At 41.9% G+C, this 20212-nt stretch overlaps 1 protein-coding gene and 1 long non-coding RNA gene across 3 annotated transcripts; one reads left to right on the forward strand and one right to left on the reverse strand.

The window, feature by feature from the left end:
* Positions 1 to 230: 230 nt before the first annotated feature.
* Positions 231 to 14251, reverse strand: SFXN4 (sideroflexin 4). 2 transcript variants are annotated; one of them, XM_044439841.1, is made up of 14 exons: positions 14163 to 14251; positions 12973 to 13038; positions 11770 to 11841; positions 9868 to 9894; positions 9732 to 9786; positions 8304 to 8329; positions 5993 to 6043; positions 5813 to 5902; positions 5652 to 5714; positions 4723 to 4813; positions 4170 to 4285; positions 2151 to 2236; positions 1470 to 1587; positions 231 to 687 (listed from the first exon to the last, which is right to left on the reverse strand). In XM_044439841.1, the coding sequence occupies exons 1-14, from the start codon at positions 14199 to 14201 to the stop codon at positions 610 to 612; spliced, it is 978 nt and encodes a 325-aa protein (XP_044295776.1). In that variant the 5' UTR covers positions 14202 to 14251; the 3' UTR covers positions 231 to 609. The 2 variants fall into 2 exon arrangements, with proteins under 2 accessions (XP_044295776.1, XP_044295767.1); XM_044439832.1 differs by lacking the exon at positions 14163 to 14251 and adding an exon at positions 13838 to 14139.
* A 68-nt stretch (positions 14252 to 14319) lies between these two features.
* On the forward strand, positions 14320 to 15829 carry LOC123028248. Its single transcript, XR_006415634.1, has 2 exons — positions 14320 to 14745; positions 15313 to 15829. It is a non-coding gene; the product is annotated as an uncharacterized LOC123028248 (long non-coding RNA).
* The last annotated feature ends 4383 nt before the right edge of the window (positions 15830 to 20212 follow it).

Raw genomic sequence — 20212 nt, forward strand, 5'->3', positions numbered from 1 at the left:
TTTTCCCTTACTGAAAGCTGTTCTGAAGCAGCAAGTTGCAGACATGAAAATTATGAGACAAGACAACAACAGTTGCTATTAGTAAAAGGCCTGCAAACAAAGCAAATGTCCTCTCCTTTGTATAACCTACAGTACAATTTGCATAACCTTTCTGAAAGCTCAATTAAGATGCATGTCAACTAATGCAGTACCTCCATTTCCATCAGTAGTGATCACACTGTTCTCATTGGTGATGTACATTAAATTTATTCCACTGAACAGTCACTGAAAGCATTTGAGGCAGGAGGAAAATCTGTTACAATAGGTAGATCACAAAATTAAATCCTTTCTCTTTTGAAAGGCATGGGTAATATTAGGGTCTTTTTTCCAATAAAAGTTACCTGCAGTTTTCACATATGATTGCATCAAAATGCAAAGGAGACATAGGACTTGAGATTGGACTGAACAGTGGTGAATATATGAAAACAAGTTGAAGCAGCCATCATGTGAACCTCAGCCTGAGGACCCAAAATTAAGATGACAATTTAGGCTTAAAACCAAATGTTTGGACAAGTATATTTTGTTGCAACAGGAGCAACACTCCTGGCAAGTTGTGAAATTCCCCAATGATTACAGTCCCCTGTTGTAAAATAATTCAGTTTCTTCCGTGGAAGATGCTATTTCAGGTTCAAGGACACTTCGTTTTATCTGAAACAGAGAGACATTACTATTTCAAAAATGCACTTCTGCTAAGTTGAGAGAACTACTTCAACAAAGGGAATTGGGCTACCATGATCCAAGGACAAAGTATTGCCACTTATATCTCAACCCAAAATTTCTGAGGTATTAGCACCAAAGCCAAAAGGACTACTCAGTAAGCAAGAGCAAATTTTGCACCAATGCATGCCAAATCCTCTTAAGAGACACATGTTTAGGAAAGAGCTTTGAGCAGTATGTTACATTTTCGCACTGCTTATAAATGCAGGCTGGGTGGGCAGCCTTGGAGGTTTGGGGTTTGCTTGTGTGGTTTTTGCACCACCTCCCCCTTGTGCCAAAAAAAAAAAAAAAAAAAAAATGGCATTAGAAGTGGCTACAGAGCACCAAATGGTTCTAAAGTAGGTTTTTTGCTTAGGCTGCTCTGGGCACTGGTTTTTAAAAATTATGTTACCATTCTGAGAGGTGGCAGAGGAATCTACAAAAACAACATTTTTCTAACTCACAAAATATTTTTTCTGCCTTCCTTTTGCAAATGCCATGTATGGTTTCCACCTTTTGTACTAACAATACTTCATCTATATTCTAAAGCTGCATCTTTGGGTTTGCAACTTTTGGAAATCATGGCCAAGCAGACAAAGATCTCTTGTACTGGTAGTCCAGCTTGGGCACATTTTTATGTTGGAGTTTTGGTTTGGTTTTGTCTTTGTTTCTGGCATTGTTATTTGTCCTTCAAATGGTCAGCAAACATGGCAAGATAAAAAGAGTACAATTACCGTGCCTATCTGTGGCATCCAACTAAATGAAACAGGTATCACTGCGCCATAAATGAAAACCAGTGCACCGTATCTCAGTGGATTGAAAACAAGTGGATTCTGAAGCGCTAAGAATGCACTGCAAGAGATTGTAAGGAAGGATTACTGCACAGCATTGTACAGATGATGCTGACTGCTCAGATAAGTTTCAAAGAACAGACTAAGCCGCATGGAAAGGAATTTATGAGCTTCTGAAGGAATGACTGAAGGATCCCTCCCAGATATTCAGTTTAAACCATTAAATCCAGAAGCCACAGAACCGTGTCTTCTTAGCCATAACAGGAAGCATTTTGCAAGGTCAGGCATTTGCTACTGGGGCTTCAACTATTCCATGCTGGATACATCGCAGTCCCAGGAAGGACCCTTCAGGCAGGAGTCCCCAGATATTTGTTAATAATGAGAAAATCCCTATGATTATCCCAGATTATCTACAGAACAAGATGCAGTTTCTGAAGAGTGCTTCTGCCTCTCAAATGACATTTCCACCTCTAAAGTTAAGAAATATGAATAAGCTTACAGACACACTCTGCAGCTCTTGAAACAGTACAATTGCCACAGACCACTCCATCAGTAGCAAGACTGTGGGGATAAGTTTTTGGCTTGAAGAGTCATCACACAGACACGACTCTGGAAATGTCTTACCGTCTTAAGCACAGCAGAATGAGATCTGGGACAAGAATTGCTGTACCAAACAATGCTGCTCTGGATAATGCTGTTTCTTCTACAGCCTAGGGGCATGAAAAGAGCACAACCAGATACCACATAAAAAGTAAGCTACACCACACTTAGTCCACGGGCTGCAGTTCTGCAATAAGTTTCTGAATGATCCTAGATCTGGGATAAGCAAACAAAAGATGATGAAGTTAGGTATGTTTTCCAAAAGGCCAAAAGTGGTTCCCTACAGTCTGATGGAAAATACTATCATCAAACAAATTATCATGGCACAACTTACACAAACCAGCTTTCATTATTTTACTAGATGTATTCCTTGTCCTTGATGTGTAGCTGTTACTGAGACAGCCCTTGACTGAATTCGTCATCATGAGGCACACCAGTAGGAGTGGTCACATGGGAACTGTATGCCCCATTGTGCTGTGAGCTATGAAGCATATCTGATAGTCCACCCAACCCAAATATTTCATGGGAAGGATCTCCCTCCCCCACTCCCTCCTTCCCCATTTTCCCTCTTTGGTCCTCCTGCAGGTACCTTAGTGGACAGCACAGAAGTTCTCACCCCAACACACCTTTCCTGCTGCATCAGGAATCCCAAAAGCGGCAGGGAATGGAGGAGCAGGGACCTGTGCGGCCAACTCACCACTCTTGGCCCTGTGCTGCTGCCACGGCACTGAAAGGACTTGCAACAGCAGCACAGAGTTCTGAGTAGCTGGCAGTGATCTCCGCTGCACTGGCACACCAAAAGGACTCGCCACCATGGCCATTTGACAGCCATGCATTTTGAGCCAGCAGCAGAGAAGTGGAGGCCAGGAGATGTTGCTGCTCTTTCCAATCAGCTTGTTTATAGCTGGGTTGGCCCATGATGGATTGTGTTGCCTGGGTTTGGATGACAAGACACCCTATTGTGGGTCAAACAGTCCATCTATGCAAGAGTTTTCAGTGTGTCATATCAGCCAAAAATAGGGTACCTTGACAAACCTGTTCTGAGTTCATACTACATGTGATGACAACTCACCAGCGGGTTATCCTACAGACCCAGTCAATGTATAGAAATCTGTTTTTTTCTGTTATATGAATTACTTGTTATTATGCTCTGTGTGTGTGGTACAGATTAACACACCATGGGAAAAGTCACAGTACAGGAAGATACTGAGTGACTGATAGATGGCATTTCTATACTAAAATGAAGCTCTCTGGTTTTAAGTTTAAACAAAACTTAAAAACTATAAATGCCACACCATAAGAAAGCATGGTATAAAACATTTGAAAGGTCCAAGTTAAAATATTACAAATGAAAGAATAAAAGTAAAAAAAGAATAAATCTAGAGTAAAAACTGAAGTAAAATCTAGCAGCAGCACAAGGATCATAAAATACATAAATAATTTTTTGGTTTTTTTTAAACCAAAAGACTAACCTGGGAAAATATAAAGGTACCTGGCACCAAAAAGACCATTGTATCAGCACCAAGGCAGCTTTTAAGATACCAAGCAACTGCATGGAATCTTGAAGGCCAGCCTTTTAGCAGATCAGAAGCAAGTTCAAGCAAGTCTTCCATAATTCTACCAAGAAATCCCAGGTGTCCCACAACACAAGGGTCAATGCAAGATTTTGCCCTCTGTTGGGACTGCTCTGTTAAAAGCAAGCTGGACAGCCAGAACAAATGAATCAGGAAAAATGGCAAAAGGAATTGCTTGGGTGGAGCTAAAAGGGATTCCTGAAGAAGCATGGACAGGATGAGAAGAAGGAAGAATCAAGGAATGACCTTGCTTCTAGGGCCATAAAATAACAGTAGATAGGAGACTAGGGAAGAGCATGCGAAAGGCAGCCCATGGGCCCTTTCTTCCAAACTGACAAGCAACTGAAAGAGAAGCAAAAGATTGCTGGTTGGTTGAGGATTTTAATCAGTGATGACAGTTGTGGTTACAATGGGTGTGGCTGCTGGGGGAAGGAATCAAGCCAGTAGAAAGATATGATGCTGCGCTTACCTTAATTCCTGCTCTTTGAGACACTCCAATTACTTTGCCTTTGCTATCCATTACTTCAATCCCCTCCTCCAACTCCCTGGTTCTGATCACGGTCAGGTTAAATGCAGCCAAGGTGGCTGTTAAAAAAAGGAACCAACAATAAACAAATGAAGAAATAAGCTTAGCATGAAATAAACAAGCAGTGCTTGTCTAAAAGTAGTTTGATTGTGTTCATGTTCCCATTTAATGCAGGTTTCACTTGGCAGTCAACTATTCTGGCTGAAATCACAGTTCACAAGCAGCGTTGGACAAAAACGGTGGCTTGTAGCCAAATAGGAGTCCCCTTCACAGGTTGCTCACATGAATGGAATCCCTGCAATTAATTGGGCAGGAGGACCATACCAGTGTTCATGCACCAAGTGTGGCATCTCCGGGCAGAATGCCTACAGGCAGCCCTATTCTAACTCAAGCTAAGGAAAAATGATAGAAGCAACTCAATGACAGTTCCTGCTCTTAAACATGCAACAGACAAAAGAACAACTTTCCACCTCAAAGGTGCTTTCCACCGACTCACCTGTAAGTGGACCTGGGATGATATACTTGAAGAGAAGTTGCACAGAAGGTCTCTGTGGTTTAATGTGATTTATCACAAAATGAGGAAATGTCTAGAAGCAAGACGTTGCATTATACATGTATTAATGGCTACATATATGCCACCCATAAAACATATTTAATTTATATTCTGTGTGGAGCCAGCCCATGCAGGGACACTATGTATAGCCCCACTTTCCATCCACACCTGCAATTTCAGAATACACAAAGAGGGTTTTGCTTGGGCCTGGAGCTAGCCATATTTATACACTTTCGTTTACAATTCCACAGCCTGGTTAGTTAGATTGCCACTGAAAAGTCAAGACAAGGTGACTCTCTTCACCCACGGTTAGTCTGCCATGTACACCACTTACAGCAGGACTGCTTTTTCCACACGCTGAAAGAAGAAGGCTGGGAATGAACATCTCCCCTTCCGTATTAGCAAGTCAAAGCTAAAGCAGGAGCTCCTGGCACACTAGTCAGTACTGCTGCATATTTGCAGCCTACCTCACCCTAGTTGCTTTAGACCTTATGGAGAGCCATGCTGAATCAGACCAAAGGTCTACCTAAAGCAGACTCAGGGGTCAACCAGCTGCCCACGGAATCCCACAAGCAGGACACGAGTGCAACAGGACCCCCAGCCCATGTGCATAGGCACACTCCACTCCTCCGATATTCGGTGATTCTGCTCCTGTCCTCCGAGTCAAGGACAAATAGTGCATGGGAGGAATGCTGGTGGCTCAGGATGATGGGTCTCGTAGTCCAACACATCTGGAAGGCACCAGAGGTAGGGTGCATTAGGGACTGGGTTTTACTTTCTGGGTATGGAAGCCGTGCTCCTGCCCAATGTTCTCCCCAGGTAAAATACATGTTAATTAGAAAATAAGTAAGACAGAACTGCTAAGTACATACCCCACAAAAGGCAGAAAACAAGACTGTCCCACTGCTGAAAAGTAACTCCTTGTATGGATATTCCTAAAAACAAACATGTACACAAACAAAAATCAGGGCATATTAAGCACTGCAATACACAGAACACTTGTTGCCCACTGCCCTTTAAAAGTAAGGCATACTTTAACGTTTTCTGGACCATTCTTGTTTGTTCTTTTCTCAGAATTCCCATTTGCAAAGCCGAATCCAACAAGGTATGAATGGAAAATAAACTGCAAAATTAGAGATTGTACAAGCACACGAATTAGTTAATGCATTAATTACTGGATTAATGTGTGAAAACAAAATAAACTGATTGGTACCTGCCATATAGCTTGATTTTCTCTTCTGTGGGGCAATAAACTAAAAAGAAGCTGTAAATGAAACATTAGGAAGAAAGGGAGTCTGCAAAAATGGCAAAGACACATATCAGCACTAGCAGTGTAGACAGTGGATAACCTGTAGGCGTTATTGTATCACCTAAACAGAATTGTATGCCTTTACCCAAGAGGGCCGATGTCATCCCAAACGAGGGATACAGTAAGGGCCATGCCCGCTTACCCCGGCCATACCCTCTTTCCCCCAAATACTCATAATTTGGTGCTTTCATAGCATCTTCACATTTTCTTCATACATTCTGAAAAGTTGCAATATCTCTCATAAAGCATAGCATAGTGCAGGAAGCAACTTAAGCTGAAATATACTGATATTCCTGCCCTGCTGCTTTTGCCTTTAATTCTGCCCATCACTGGAATATGGACCTCAACAGCTTCTCTGAAATGTCCCTTTGGCTAACAAAAGTTCTGCAACCCTGATCTAAATGGGTGGAAATGCACTTATCCAGAAACTTTGCAAACAAGGCAACCCAGCCTCTGGGCTCAATTCCAATGTTGCCAGTGATGTTCTTGCAGCCCCTGCTTGCATACCACTTTCAGTAACATCTCCAGGATGTGACTTACAGGGATGGGCTAACTTATCCTTTTTACATACATGAAGAGCTCTCACTTTTATCCCTGGAGATATTTTAAAACTCCTTCTTAAAACATCAGAGTATAAGCCATGCTGCATCAGCCCAAAGGATCATGCAGTCCAGAATTCTGTATGCACAGTGGCAAAACAGCTGTGCTTGTATTGAGGATTTGTATAATGGCAGTAAGATCTTTGATGGCAAAAGAAGAAGGGGACGGAAGAGGATGAGATGGCTGGAGTCACTGGGGCAATGGGTGTGAGCTTGGATGGACTCCAGGGGATGGTGGAGGACAGGAAGGCCTGGAGGAATGTTGTCCATGGGGTCAAGATGGGTCAGACGTGACTTCCCGACTAGCAACAACCAAGTAAGATCTTGGCAGTTCTATTTTCTATTCCATTCCTAATTGTGCCTTGCATGGAGTTTGCTCTTTTCACAGTGGTCACACACTGGGCCGACATTTTCATCTAGCTGTCCAGCACTGCCCCAAGATCTTTTTTTGCTTGGTCACTGCTAGCTTCGATCCCATCAGCATATACTTAAAGTTGGGATTTTTTTGCCTCAATATGCATTGCTGTACACTTGCTTATGTTGAAATACATTTTCTATTTTGATGCCCATTCCCCCAGCCTGGATAGATCCCTTTGCAGCTTCTCACAATCGCTTTTGGTTTTAACCATAGTATATAGTTTAGTGTCATCAGCAAACTTGGCCACCTCACTACTTACTCCTAATTCCAGATCATTTATGAATAAGTTGAAAAGCACTGGTCTTAATACAGAGCCTTGTGGGACGCAACTGGTTACATCCCTCCATCAGGAGAAGTTGCCATTTATTCCCACTCTCTGTCTTCTGTTCTTTAACCAATTAGTGATCCATAAGAGGTCTTTCTTATATTCTGCAACTGCTTAGTTTGCTCAAGAGCCTTTAGTGGGGGAATTTGTCAAATGCCTGTTGGAAGTCCAGTGAACTTATGTCTACTGGATCACCCCTGTCCACAGGGGTGATTATGCTTGTTGATTATGCTCAAAGAACACTAATAGATTAGTGAGACAAGACGTCCCCTTGCAGAACCCATGCCGGCTTTTCCTCATTAGGGCTTGTCCTTCTGTGTGCTTACTGATTCTTAATCAAAGCTTTCAAGCAGTTTGCCCAGAACAGTTGTTAAGTTAACTGACCTGTAATTTCCCGAATCACCCTGGATCCCTTTTTAAATTTGGTGTTATACTGGCCATTCTCCAATCTTCTGGTACAAGTATAAATGACTCATTCCATTCCCCTTCCCATCCACTAGGTGATGGGACTTGGCTAATTTTATTTGAAGACAAGAAGATCTGATATTAGAAGGAAGGATTAGAAGGAAGGATAAAATTTACAGTTCCATGTACTGATTTGTTCTGGAGGAATCTTTCAGCAGCACACCTATTCTCTGCTTATGCATTGTAATCATGTACTAAATATTTTAACATCTCTTAAACTGGGCTCCTAGGGAATGATAGGTCAAATGGTTCCTAACTATGGGCTAGGGAGTTAGCTAGATTTCTCTTTCAGTCCACTCTGATTTTTTAATATGGCATCCACTTTAACAGTGAAGTTCTGAAATAGAGGACGGGGCACCTGGCAACGTCAGTATCCACAGACATTCTGGAAACTTCATCATTACTCACCAATGTAGTGGAACAGAGCGGAAAAGCTTCAAAAGGAAGTGAGAGAACCTTTTTTATTTATTTAGTCAGATCAGCCCTTTTGGAGGCTCTCTTGATAACTAATAGGAAAAGGAAACATACAATATATACCAGGATTTCAAATGCACAACTCAGCTCTAAGGCCAACGGGATCCCTGTAACCATTCAAACCAAGAAAGCTAATTCGGAACTATAGTTCTGAGGACAACTCTTTTTCCAAAGGAGACTTGTGGGAATGTGGTTTGCATTAAAAGGAGGCAAAAAGTTATCCCAGATAACAGAAGAAAGAGACGCCATGAAAGGTACATTTGTGGTGAACTAGGTCTGAGTTGACTCTTTCCATAATCACAACCAAAATGTGAACCACCAAGAGTTGCCTGCCTCAGACTGCCACCTCCAAGGAGGCTCCATTGGTGGCAACAAGAAGGGCCCCACCCAGTTATGGAACAAGCTGCTCATTAAGGCCCACCTGGCACCAACCTTAGTATCTTTTCCATGCCAGGCAAAAGTTGTCCTTTACCACAGGATATTTAAACAGTTAACTATCACATTGGGCTTATGTGAGCTGCTGAAACAGGTCTTATGATTTACTTTGTACAAGCTCTTGTAGCTTTTCACATATGACTAAATTTGGTATTAAAATGTTGTATGGTAGCTTTGTATGATTTGTTTTGGTTGTTGTCTATAGTTTCTATCTTTCTGTAAATTGCCCAGGCAGATATGGCTATTGGCTAGTACAGAGATGCTGTTGCTGGTTGGAATCTGCAAGTGCAATCAGACATTCTTCTTGTTTCTTCCCTGCTGTGCTTGTCTGTGCTGCCTGAAAATCCACTCCAGAAGGCATCCCAGCCTTCCAGAGTAGCTTTTGAAGGCACACAGGGGGTTGCAAGGGGGAAGGGAAATCTTCTCCCCTTCCACTATCATTAACAGAATGACTTATGCAACAACAGCACTATACACAACCCAATGCAACAAGATTGTGATGCTTTTTCTGAAACCAGCTCTTCAAATACTGTAAGCAAATGGCAACAAGGGAATATTACTAACCGCAAAAGTTCAAAAAATTCTAGTCAGACCTTAAAAAATATGGTATCTTACAATCCTACTCTACCCCAAACTATGGTATTTTTAAAAATTATATTCGTGCATCCCTGGGATACATTCCTTTCACATTCTGAAAAAAATCATTGCAGGCATGAGAACTATAAACATTTAATTTTACAAATTACAACTGAGAACTTCATATTCTAACATGCATTCATGGATTGCACAAAAATGCTGACACATCAACCAGCGCGCTTTCCATGGGTATTATTCACTAGTTTGACAGTATTCATACCATTCAGGACAACAAGTTGTAAATTTTAAAAGTCTGTTCCAATTTTCAGTAAACTATACAAGGAAACTGACCTGTTGGCCTAAATAATGCAGGAATTATATCACCTGTACCAGGATGCACAGAACCCTTCAGGGAGAAAAGAAAACTTTATTACAAGATGGAAGGATCTAAATTAGTCTAATGGCTAAGTATTTTACAAAAACTCACCAGACTTAGGTTCCAGGCTTCTTTCATCTAAACAATAAGAAAGATTTTAGAAAATATACATGTTATAGCTGAACATGTTTTTCTGGATTTGAGTGTTCAAGAACTAATTCTACAGTAAAAACAAGCACCCATACTAAGTGTCATATCATGACCGACATTTTAGACCAGCTGTTCCCAACCTGATGCTCTTCAGATGTTTTTGGTCTACAACTCTCATAATCCCCAACCAGCACTACCATTGCAATTCACCTGGAGGACATCAGGTTGAGAAAGCCTGCCCTAGCACAATGTCCAGGGGAGCTAAAACTAATTAAGGTATGACAAATTACTTGGAACTCAAGTAAACTGGCATATTTCATTTGGTTTCTGCTAGTGAAAATGACAGGCAAAGAGCTGTTCAGGGCACTGGAAATGTATCCTATCTAATAACCTAGAACTGTGCCCCAAAACTTCTCCAGCTCCTGACATTTTATCAAACACTAACCACATCTGTGCAAAACAATAAGCCAGGACAGCTAGCAAATCCTAGCTTACTATGTACAAGCTGCACACTGGTGCACATTCTCCTGCTAGCAGCAGGTGGATTCTAGTTTGTGTGATTTCTGAACCTAGGCTCCTGGTTTGTTTCTTCCAAACAAGCCAGGATCACAAGTCAAAGTCTGCCATGGCTTATGAATTCTGTCTCCTTTGGAGCCAATAAAGCAGAATTCTAGGGTAGGAAATCAAGCAAAGTAAGCCATTTTTGGTTTGCTCACCTGCTTGTACAAGCAAGTAAAGCCAATGACCTGTGGGCACAAGCATGAACATTGTTCCACTAGTAGTTGCAGACAACCCTGGCTTACTCTTACATATGATTATGGCTATTCCTTTGCTGCCTTAAGGAACAGATATTAGTTTAAAATTGAAGCTAGAATATTTTCAGAGTACTTAATTGTAAAGTTAGTCCATGTACCATTTCTACATGTATTCATACTATGCAATATTGAAAGCCACATTTTTCTGGCAACACTCATTGTTCACCCAGATGTCATACACTGTGATCTCCTTTTCAAAATGTATCTCTTCCATATATATTAGGAGGCAGGTATGAATAACACAAGCCTTTGTTCCATTATTGTTTTGGAGAGGGGCTGGGCCTTATAGCCTCTGCTTAATATTTGCTCTGAAAGGTCAGGATGTATAAAACACAATGCTTAAAAATAAATATTTAGCTTTGTTTTTTAAAAATATCCTTGGTGTCCATGAACTTCAGTCAAGAGAACTGATCACTTGCTGATTATAAACCACTTCTGATGTAAGGACCATCTTCTGAAGTCAGTAATTCTTCCAAGAATAATGAAAAGCATCAGAAGAGGCAACCACTATTCACTTTTTAGAGACTCAAACAAAGCAAGGCTATTTTCCTTAGAGATGCAGACATTGCATTTCAGTTTCCTGCATCTTCACAAGAATGAATGCCACAAAGTGCATTTATTATTCAAAGGCAAGATTTCATGAATTATTTTTGAGATTAAAAACCATTATAGACCATTATATCGGGGAAGGACCGGTAGTCCCAACACATGGATGCACATGAAAAGGGCAAACTCTCTGGCTCACTTGGGCAGACCTGGGTTTTAAATGACAAGATAGTTACAGACTCTTGTAACTTTCAATTTCAACCAAGCTATCAGAGTGTTGCAAAGAGGAGTTTTAGAACTTAGTACATTAATCTTTCCCAGACTTGAGATCTACTGATGTGATAGACTCTAGCCCCTATATTGGTGGCTGGGGAAGGCTGGGAGTTGGAATCTGACATGTCTGGAAAATGCCTGGCTGGGAAAGGCGGTACTAAGTATAAAAACGAGAATCAACAATATGATGTGCAAACACATGAATTACTAGAAGCAGAAGGTCAGATACCTTTTTGTCCTGTAAGGATTCTGTAATGTTTTCTGTTCTGGCCAACAGTGCTCTGGCATTTTCAATTTTTGCCTATAAGTGGAAGAAAAAGTACCAAGAGAAACCATGGTAAGTTATCTTTTTTTCTACAGACAACCAGTCTTCTTTTCTCTAATACTTCCATTGTAGACAGCCTTCTATTGCATTCTTTGTGGATACAAAATTTTCATCATTCCTCCAATCTAGTGCCTGTATTCTTTTCCAGCGAGAGGCAGGGAAGAGGTTCAAAGCTGCCTCTTCTGAACAGAAAAGCAGCACATAGCACTGTCTCCACAATGGCCTTTCAGTGTGTGCCAGAGGGAAGGTCACAGATCTGCCACATCACATATAAAGGTAAAGGTTTCCCCTTGACATTAAGTCCAGTCATGCCTGACTCTAGGGGGCGGTGCTCATCCCCATTTCCTAGCCGAGGGAGCCAGCGTTTGCCCACAGACAGTCTCCGTGGTCATGTGGCCAGCATGACTAAGCACAGAAGTGCATGGAACACTGTTACCTGCCCACCGAAATGGTACCTTTTTATCTACTTGCATTTGCATGCTTACGACTGCAAGGTTGGCAGGAGCTGGGACGGAACACCGGGCACTCACCCCGTTGTGCAGATTCGAACCGGCGACCTACCAACCCAGCAGCACAGCGGTTTAAACCACTGCGCCACCTGCAGTCCCTCACATCACATATGCTTCAGCACTAAGTCGATTAAGAGGACGAGAGATGACACATGCTGACAACCTGCTACAGCCTTTCCCTACCATGCTTGAGGAACATTAATTCAGTGGCAACTCTTCTCTCACACTGGTGGATGAGCCTTGCAGGACAGCATGCACCATGCTACTCGTACCGCTGGAAACTGCAGTCCCTTGCTTTCTTCACTCCCTTTTAGACATACTTTTCTTCCACCAAATAGTGTTGATCCTCCACGGGATTTTAGGGTTAAAAACCATGCATACATGTACCCTTCTCCACCCCAGATCATTCAACTTCAGACCATGGAATCTGTGTCTGCTTTAAAATAAGGGGTTTGTATTTTATTTGTCAATGACCAAGCAATGAAGAGATAAAATAATAACATCTTGGGCATATCTACAAACCAGTATGCCGTGTGTATTACTCATATTAACCACATATCCAACTCAAGGTATAGAATTATAGACATAAGCTACTTACATAGGATGCAAATAAATATCCTGGATCCAAAATACTGAGCCAATGTAAAAATCTTTGGGAGAAAGTCTAAAGAAAGAGATTTACTTTTAAAATATGTCTTAACCTTTTACAATTCTGTGTGACCATAATTCTTTAAGTTAACCAAAATTAGCCATTATTTGGCATTCAAGCACTAGTTCTACCTATACTGCAAACCATTTTCTATTTCCACAGCCTAAATTGCCTTCCAGCATACTGAGCCTATTCCTTTTGCTAAAGTATCACATGCAATACAGGTATGGCATGGGTACTAATGAGCATAATCCTAGCACTTCCCAACCATGGTACTTCATTTTTCCCATGCCCTGCTATGGAAGCCAAATCAAATAAATGATCCCATCCTATGTGGGATAATCTATTAAATGTGAATCAGTTAAAATAATCTGTGAAGCCACTTGGATGGTTTGATCTGGACCCTGCTTCCTTTCAGTAAAATGAGTGAGGGCTGCAATCCTTTGTACACGTACCTGGCAGTAAAGTCCATGGGATGCAGCAGGCTTTACTTGCAAGCAAAGCTTTGCTGCACAAAGCAAAATTCTCTGCCATTATTACCACTTTGTAAGCAAGCTCACATAGTTATTAGCTAGCAAATATGTTTATTAACTTTTGAAATCAACAAGAGTTAATTTTGAATGGAGATGTACAGAACTGTGCTTTTAGAAGCAAGTTTATATAGTATTTCTATTTGGGCTAAGGGATAATAGTTGGACAATGGGCATGGTATTTCAGTACAAGTTCCTGCAACTTGTCTCCTTCCTTCCTTCCTTCATTAATTTCCCTTTCAGTCTGACACAGAAACATAGGCTTTAATGCTCTACATACTGACTCCAGAGTAAGTTCCACGGAACTTAACAAGGTAGGATTGTATTCTTGGAGGCCTGATGGTGCACATCACCCTTTCATAACCTTGTGCCCTCCAGATGCAACACATGAAGGGCACCAGGTTGCAAACGGCGCGCGCAACACAGTATCGTAAGAATAGCGCCAGCGATCGCTGCCCTTTGCAAACCATTCAACACTACCCGCCCTCGGGCCGGCTTCGAACTCCTTCCATTTGAGCAGCGGGGAGCCGAGCTTCCCCGCCGCAGTCCTCCTCCCATCCTTTAAACAGCTATCGATCTCGCCCTCCCTGCAACGCTTCGCAGTCCTACTTGGCCTTCGGTTCGCCAGAACTCTGCATTCAAATCCATGAGGCTCCGCGCGCGGCGCCGGAAAGCGTTTGCGCCGGAAGGCAACGGAAGCTACTTCTCCTTGCTTAGGCTCAACCCCTTCTCTTGCGTCGTCATTTCCATAGCTTCCCTCTTGCTGGGCACCCTTTGCTTCCTGGAAGTGGGTAATACGTTAGCAGAGGCCGCGTGAAGATCATCCAGTCTTCCCCGGTCCCAGGCAAACAAGGGGGGCAGACGGCACCTGGCGCCTCCCGGACGTGCTGGAGTATAACCCCCATCATGCTCAGCCAGCAGGCCCAGGGCCGGCCGTTATGGGAGCTGTAGTACTACGCCAAGTTGGAGACGGCTGCACCTTGGAGAGGACTTAATGTCTCGTCTCTTTATTGCTGGATTCGGGTGCATCGTTACAGCTGCCAACTGGGTTGCTGCGGTTCCGCTCAGCTGCGAAACCAAGCAAGGTTCCAGAGTAAGCCCTCACGCGCTTCCTTTCCAGCATCTGTGCTTTTAACGACTGGATGACAGCCAGAATTTCAAACGTTTTCTGCTATGAAGATGCAGGGCTGAGGTATCTTTTTAACTTCTGCCCTTTATACCAAAATTAATGGCCAACTTTACCCTTTGATGTTTCAAAACAGCTCATGGCCAGGTCGCAGAATTATTCAAACAAATCATGTCTTCTTAATCCTGAGTTAATGCAAAATAAACACCTCCAGTCCAAGATCGAATTAGTTTTCGTTTTGTGTGTATAAAATATACATTGAAAAGAACACTTCTAGTCACTAGGTTTGCCAGATCTAGTTACTGAAAGAGTACTTGTTCCTTTAAAGTGTGAAAACATACTGAATGCCCCTACATACAGCTTCTCTCAGCTTCTGCAACCAATAAATGCCAGTTTGTTTTATGTTTACTACTTTTTCTGCCAGAATAAAAATATTCTACACTTTCACAGAGTATCTTGTATGCATGAAGTTGTAATAATGCCCAATTTATTTCAATGCCAGTTTGTAAGCAACAAAATGTGGAAGTTAATGGGGTAATTATTTCCATAAAATATTGTAAAGGTTTTATACCATATGGATTTGTTGTACTAGTTACTTTTTCAGATTGGTCAATTTACCTATTTTTAATCCAGGAACATAAGGATCTGCCCCAGAAGGAATTCAAAAGCAGAAATTTGGTACATAATTGCTGCCTGAACTGCTGAACAACACACTCAAAGTCCCAAACAATCCCACTTGAACATCCATTACCTTGGAAAAATGACGTCCATTTTATGAATATGGAAAAGGATGAGTTCAGTACTCCCTCAGACTATGGTTCTGGTGCCTACAAACATATTTCCGGTGTAAATCAAAAGGGGAAAATCGTGTTTTTAATTCATAGTTCATAAAACAAAATGGTTTTGTGTAATCTTTGTCAAGGTATGATGTTGTAATAGCTACGAACAACCAAACCACAAGTTTTGTTGAGCCTTGAGATGGATGGGTCCTGCTGTGCACATCATTGATGTTAATCTGCAGAATGTTTGAATAGCTGTACTGAACAATCTGTGAAACATGTAAGCCATTAGTATGCCAAGGGGAGCCTTCCCCCAAACCAGCACTCTGGATGCATTGGGCTAATAAACCAGGGTAGGGAATTGTACCCAACTGGGCTAGTCTGGCCTAGAAAATAAACTTACGGGACTGACAAATGTGCAAACACAGGTCAAGTGTTACAAGGAATATATGCTGCATTTGCGAACACTTTATTCAAGGTCTCATTGTGAAATAATGCTTCCAAACTTTCAACATGCTTTATATTTGAGCAGTGCAGTGTTTAATTTGAAGACACACTGTAGCAACACTGAGAAAAAGGAACACTTTAATTAAGGACCAGGTGTCAGTAAATTCACCACCATGCAAATTCTTAATTCAATCAAGAAAATGTGGCAATTAATATGGATATGTCGTGCTAGTTTGACTACTGCACTGGGTTTGTGTTTTTCCACACAGAATCATAGAATGAGAGCTGGGAGGGGACAATAAGACCATCAGATCCAACCCCTGTGCCTCTTTCTGTGTATAAGAAATTCAGAGATGACTGCATAAACGGACATGGGTAAATGCATGTGCGGGTACTACATGCATTCTTTTTCTTCCAGAGCTTCAGTGTCCAAGCACTGACAAGTCTTTTGCCCAGTTCAGACTATTGTTGTTAGTCGCGAAGTCGTGTCCAACCCATCACGACCCCATTGACATTCCTCCAGGCCTTCCTGTCCTCCACCATCCCCCGGAGTTCACTCAAGCTCACACCAACTGATGGTGACTCCATCTAGCCACCTCATCCTCTGCCGTCCCCTTCTTCTTTTGCCATCTATTGTTCCCAGCATTAGACTCTTCTCCAGGGAGTCCTTCCTTCTCATTAGGTGGCCAAAGTATTTGAGATACATCTTCAGGATCTGGCCTTCTAAAGAGCAGTCAGGGTTGATCTCCTCTAGGACTGACTGGTTTGATCGCCTTGCTGTACAAGGGACTCACAGGAGTCTCCGCCAGCACAATTCAAAGGCCTCAATTCTTTGGCGCTCAGCCTTCCTTATGGTCCAACTTTCACAGCCATACATTGCAACTGGGAAAACCATAGCCTTGACTATATGCACTTTTGTTGGCAGGGTGATGTCTCTGCTTTTTAGTGTGCTGTCTAGATTTGCCATAGCTTTCCTCCCAAGGAGCAAGCGTCTTTTAATTTCTTGGCTGCAGTCCCCATCTGCAGTGATCTTGGAACCCAGGAAAATAAAATCTGTCACTACCTCCATTTCTTCCCCATCTATTTGCCAGGAAGTGAGAGGATCACTTGAGATGCCATGATCTTAGTTTTCTTAATGTTGAGTTTCAAGCCAACTTTTGTGCTCTCCTCCTTTACCCGCATCAAGAGGCTCTTTAGTTCCTCTTCACTTTCTGCCATTAGAGTGGTATCATCTGCATATCTCAGGTTGCTGATATTTCTCCTGGCAATCTTAATTCCAACTGGTGATTCATCTAGGCCCGCCTTTCTCATGATGTGTTCTGCATATAAGTTAAATAGGCAGGGTGGCAGTATACAGCGTTGCCAAACTCCTTTCCTAATTTTGAACCAATCGGTGGTTCCATGCCCAGTTCTCACTGTTGCTTCTTGACCCGCATATAGGTTTTTCAAGAGACAAATAAGATGGTCAGGTACTCCCATCTCTTTAAGAACTTGCCACACTTGGTTGTGATCCACACAATCAAAGGCTTTAGCATAGTCAATGAAGCAGATGTTTTTCTGGAACTCCCTAGCTTCCTCCATGATCCACCGTATATTGGCAATTTGATCTCTAGTTCCTCTCCCTCTTCGCAATCCTGCCTGTACTTCTGGTAGTTCGCGGTCCACATATTGCTGGAGCCTAGCTTGTAGGATTCTAAGCATAACTTTGCTAGCATGTGAAATGAGTGCAATGGTGCGGTAGTTTGAACATTCTTTGGCATTGCCCTTCTTTGGGATCGGAATGTAAACTGACCTTTTCCAATCCTGTGGCCACTGTTGAGTTTTCCAAATTTGCTGGCATATTGAGTGTAGCACTTTTACTGCATCGTCTTTTAAGATTTTGAACAGCTCAGCTGGATACTGTCACCTCCACTAGCTTTGTTGTTGCTCAGACCTCCTAAGGCCCATTTGACTTCACATTCCAGGATGTCTGGTTCAAGGTCAGTGACCACCCCATTGTGGTTATCAGGGATATTAAGCTCTTTCTTGTATAGTTCCTCTGTGTAATCTTGCCATCTCTTCTTAATTGCTTCTGCCTGTTTGGTCCCTGCCATTTTGGTCCTTTATCATGCCCATCTTTGCATTAAATGTTCCCAAATATCACATCCACATACAATGTAATCAGTTGCCCAGAGAAGTATACAGGGCAGCATCACGTTTGCAATTTGTCCAGGACTAACTGGAACAAGAATGGCAGACTGAGGTGCAATCCATATATGCAACTTTCAGTGTCAATGTGATTACAAGATCGGGTTGAGCTGTGCTACTCTCAGCAGCTGGGCGTGTATGTCCCCAAGTGGCAGAGAAGCAGTGCCTCCCCACAACCACAGGCACCTGAGCTCTGCACTGTCCCTGTGAGAGGTGCCTTAAGGAAGGAAACTGAAGTTTAATGGCTAAGAGGACCATCATCATATGAAAATTACCAGTGAGCCATCACTAGAAGATAGATAACTTGGTAGAACCTGAACAGTCTTGTTTTCCTAAAGACTTAATAGTTGCATAGTTCTTTACAGATATTTGACATAATTTTAGAAACATGCTTTATTAGTTGGCAGGGTCATTTGTGAATCTTCTACATAATTACAAATATCTCAGGAGTTTAGTTTTTGAATATATGCATCCAAGGCACCACTAAACAAAATAAACGGTACCATTTCCTAGAATGCATGGCAGTCATTCCTGAACAACATCAGCAGAGGGCTTTGGTTCATAGCCTGACCTTGTCTTTACTGAGAAAATAGAAGCATTTCTTCATTTTTGTTTCCTGTAACCTATAAAATATGTAGAATGGCAAAAGCACTCATTTTCAAGGACATTTCACATAGCTACACAATTGTTCTACTTGCAGAGGAGCACAAGCGTAAGCAATGCATGCACATGTCTTCCTGCTACCCCTTTGCAGAATATTTTGACAGTGGTCATATGAGAATGTGCCCCACCCAAATGGATAGATCAGACAGATAGGGCATATGTTGATAAGATAAATACAGAAAGGCAATGTTTAGCCTAAAACTTGCTAAACATGCGCTTGGGCTATGTGAATTTGTTCTTAATCTATTTTTCAATATTAACATTCTTCCAGGTTACACTTAATATCCTATTAAGTTTTTTTCAACAGTAACTTTATGCTAAATGTACTGACATTTAGTTCATAAATTATACTGCAAACACTTTAAGAGCATCAATACATTCCAGTTTGAAAATGCTAGACAGGAATGACTGCTTCTGACAATAAATGAGATTCATCTTTTTCTAGTCCTCTTAAAGGTGTCACCAACTTGAATGCTGCTTAAATCTATTTGGAGCTTGAGGTTGCCCATCCCTATGAAAAACAGTAAACCCTGCAAAATATAGCAACTTTTCATCACAACGAATATTAAAACAATTCTATATGTGTACTGCAATCATGGCTCCTTTCACAGGAAGTCAGCTTCTCGATGTAAGATTCTATTATGTAAGAATGTAAGATTCTATTATGAACCCATACTGGTCATGATTCTATTTATGCACTTTGGTAAAATACTCCTTGGATCCTTCGGGATTTGGCTTGATCTGAAAAACAAAAAGTGTTGACACAAAATTATCAGTACTGAATTATATGTCTTAATTTTTATCCCTAATCTGATGAACATATGTTTAAGACATGAAGTGGAAAAGGTGATGTAGCAAAGCTGGTAAGGACATAACACCAGCACTCTTTCTATTAGAATCACCACCAGCATCATCTGCCACTCTGCTTGGAATTCCCCATGACCTTAGTTCACAGTAGCTCTGTGTGAGAAGCTCGGAGAAGAATTTTCTGAGAAACAATATCGTTGAGAGATATCCCTGTTGCACTGCAAAATACTTCGGGGTAGCCTGGTCTGGAATGGATAATTAGGACCCATTTGTTTATACAAAATACTTGTGCTTGGCTTAGATGAAATCTACAAGAACCAGTTGGATAAGGATCAGCACAGCTGCTGCATTTTGGACACAGCAACAGGAACTGTCATGATATGGACCTGCCCTATTTACCACAACAGCCCAAAGAGGATTTCTTCCATTGGCTAGAATCTGGGCCTGCTACGAGCAGAGGCGAGACTGCACTACCACCATTCCTGACTCCTAAACATTTTATCACCCTTCTCCTATACAGATGCTTTCCTGCATGTACATACCAGTGTGGTATAGTGGTTAAAGTGTTCAACTGAGACTCAAGAGGGCTGGACTCTAGTTCCCACTTCACCATGAAGCCCACTGGATGACTTTGGGCCAGTTACTGACTC

The sequence above is a fragment of the Varanus komodoensis genome, unplaced genomic scaffold, assembly GCF_004798865.1.
Source record: "Varanus komodoensis strain SLA01 unplaced genomic scaffold, ASM479886v1 scaffold1, whole genome shotgun sequence".
NCBI lineage: Eukaryota > Metazoa > Chordata > Lepidosauria > Squamata > Varanidae > Varanus > Varanus komodoensis.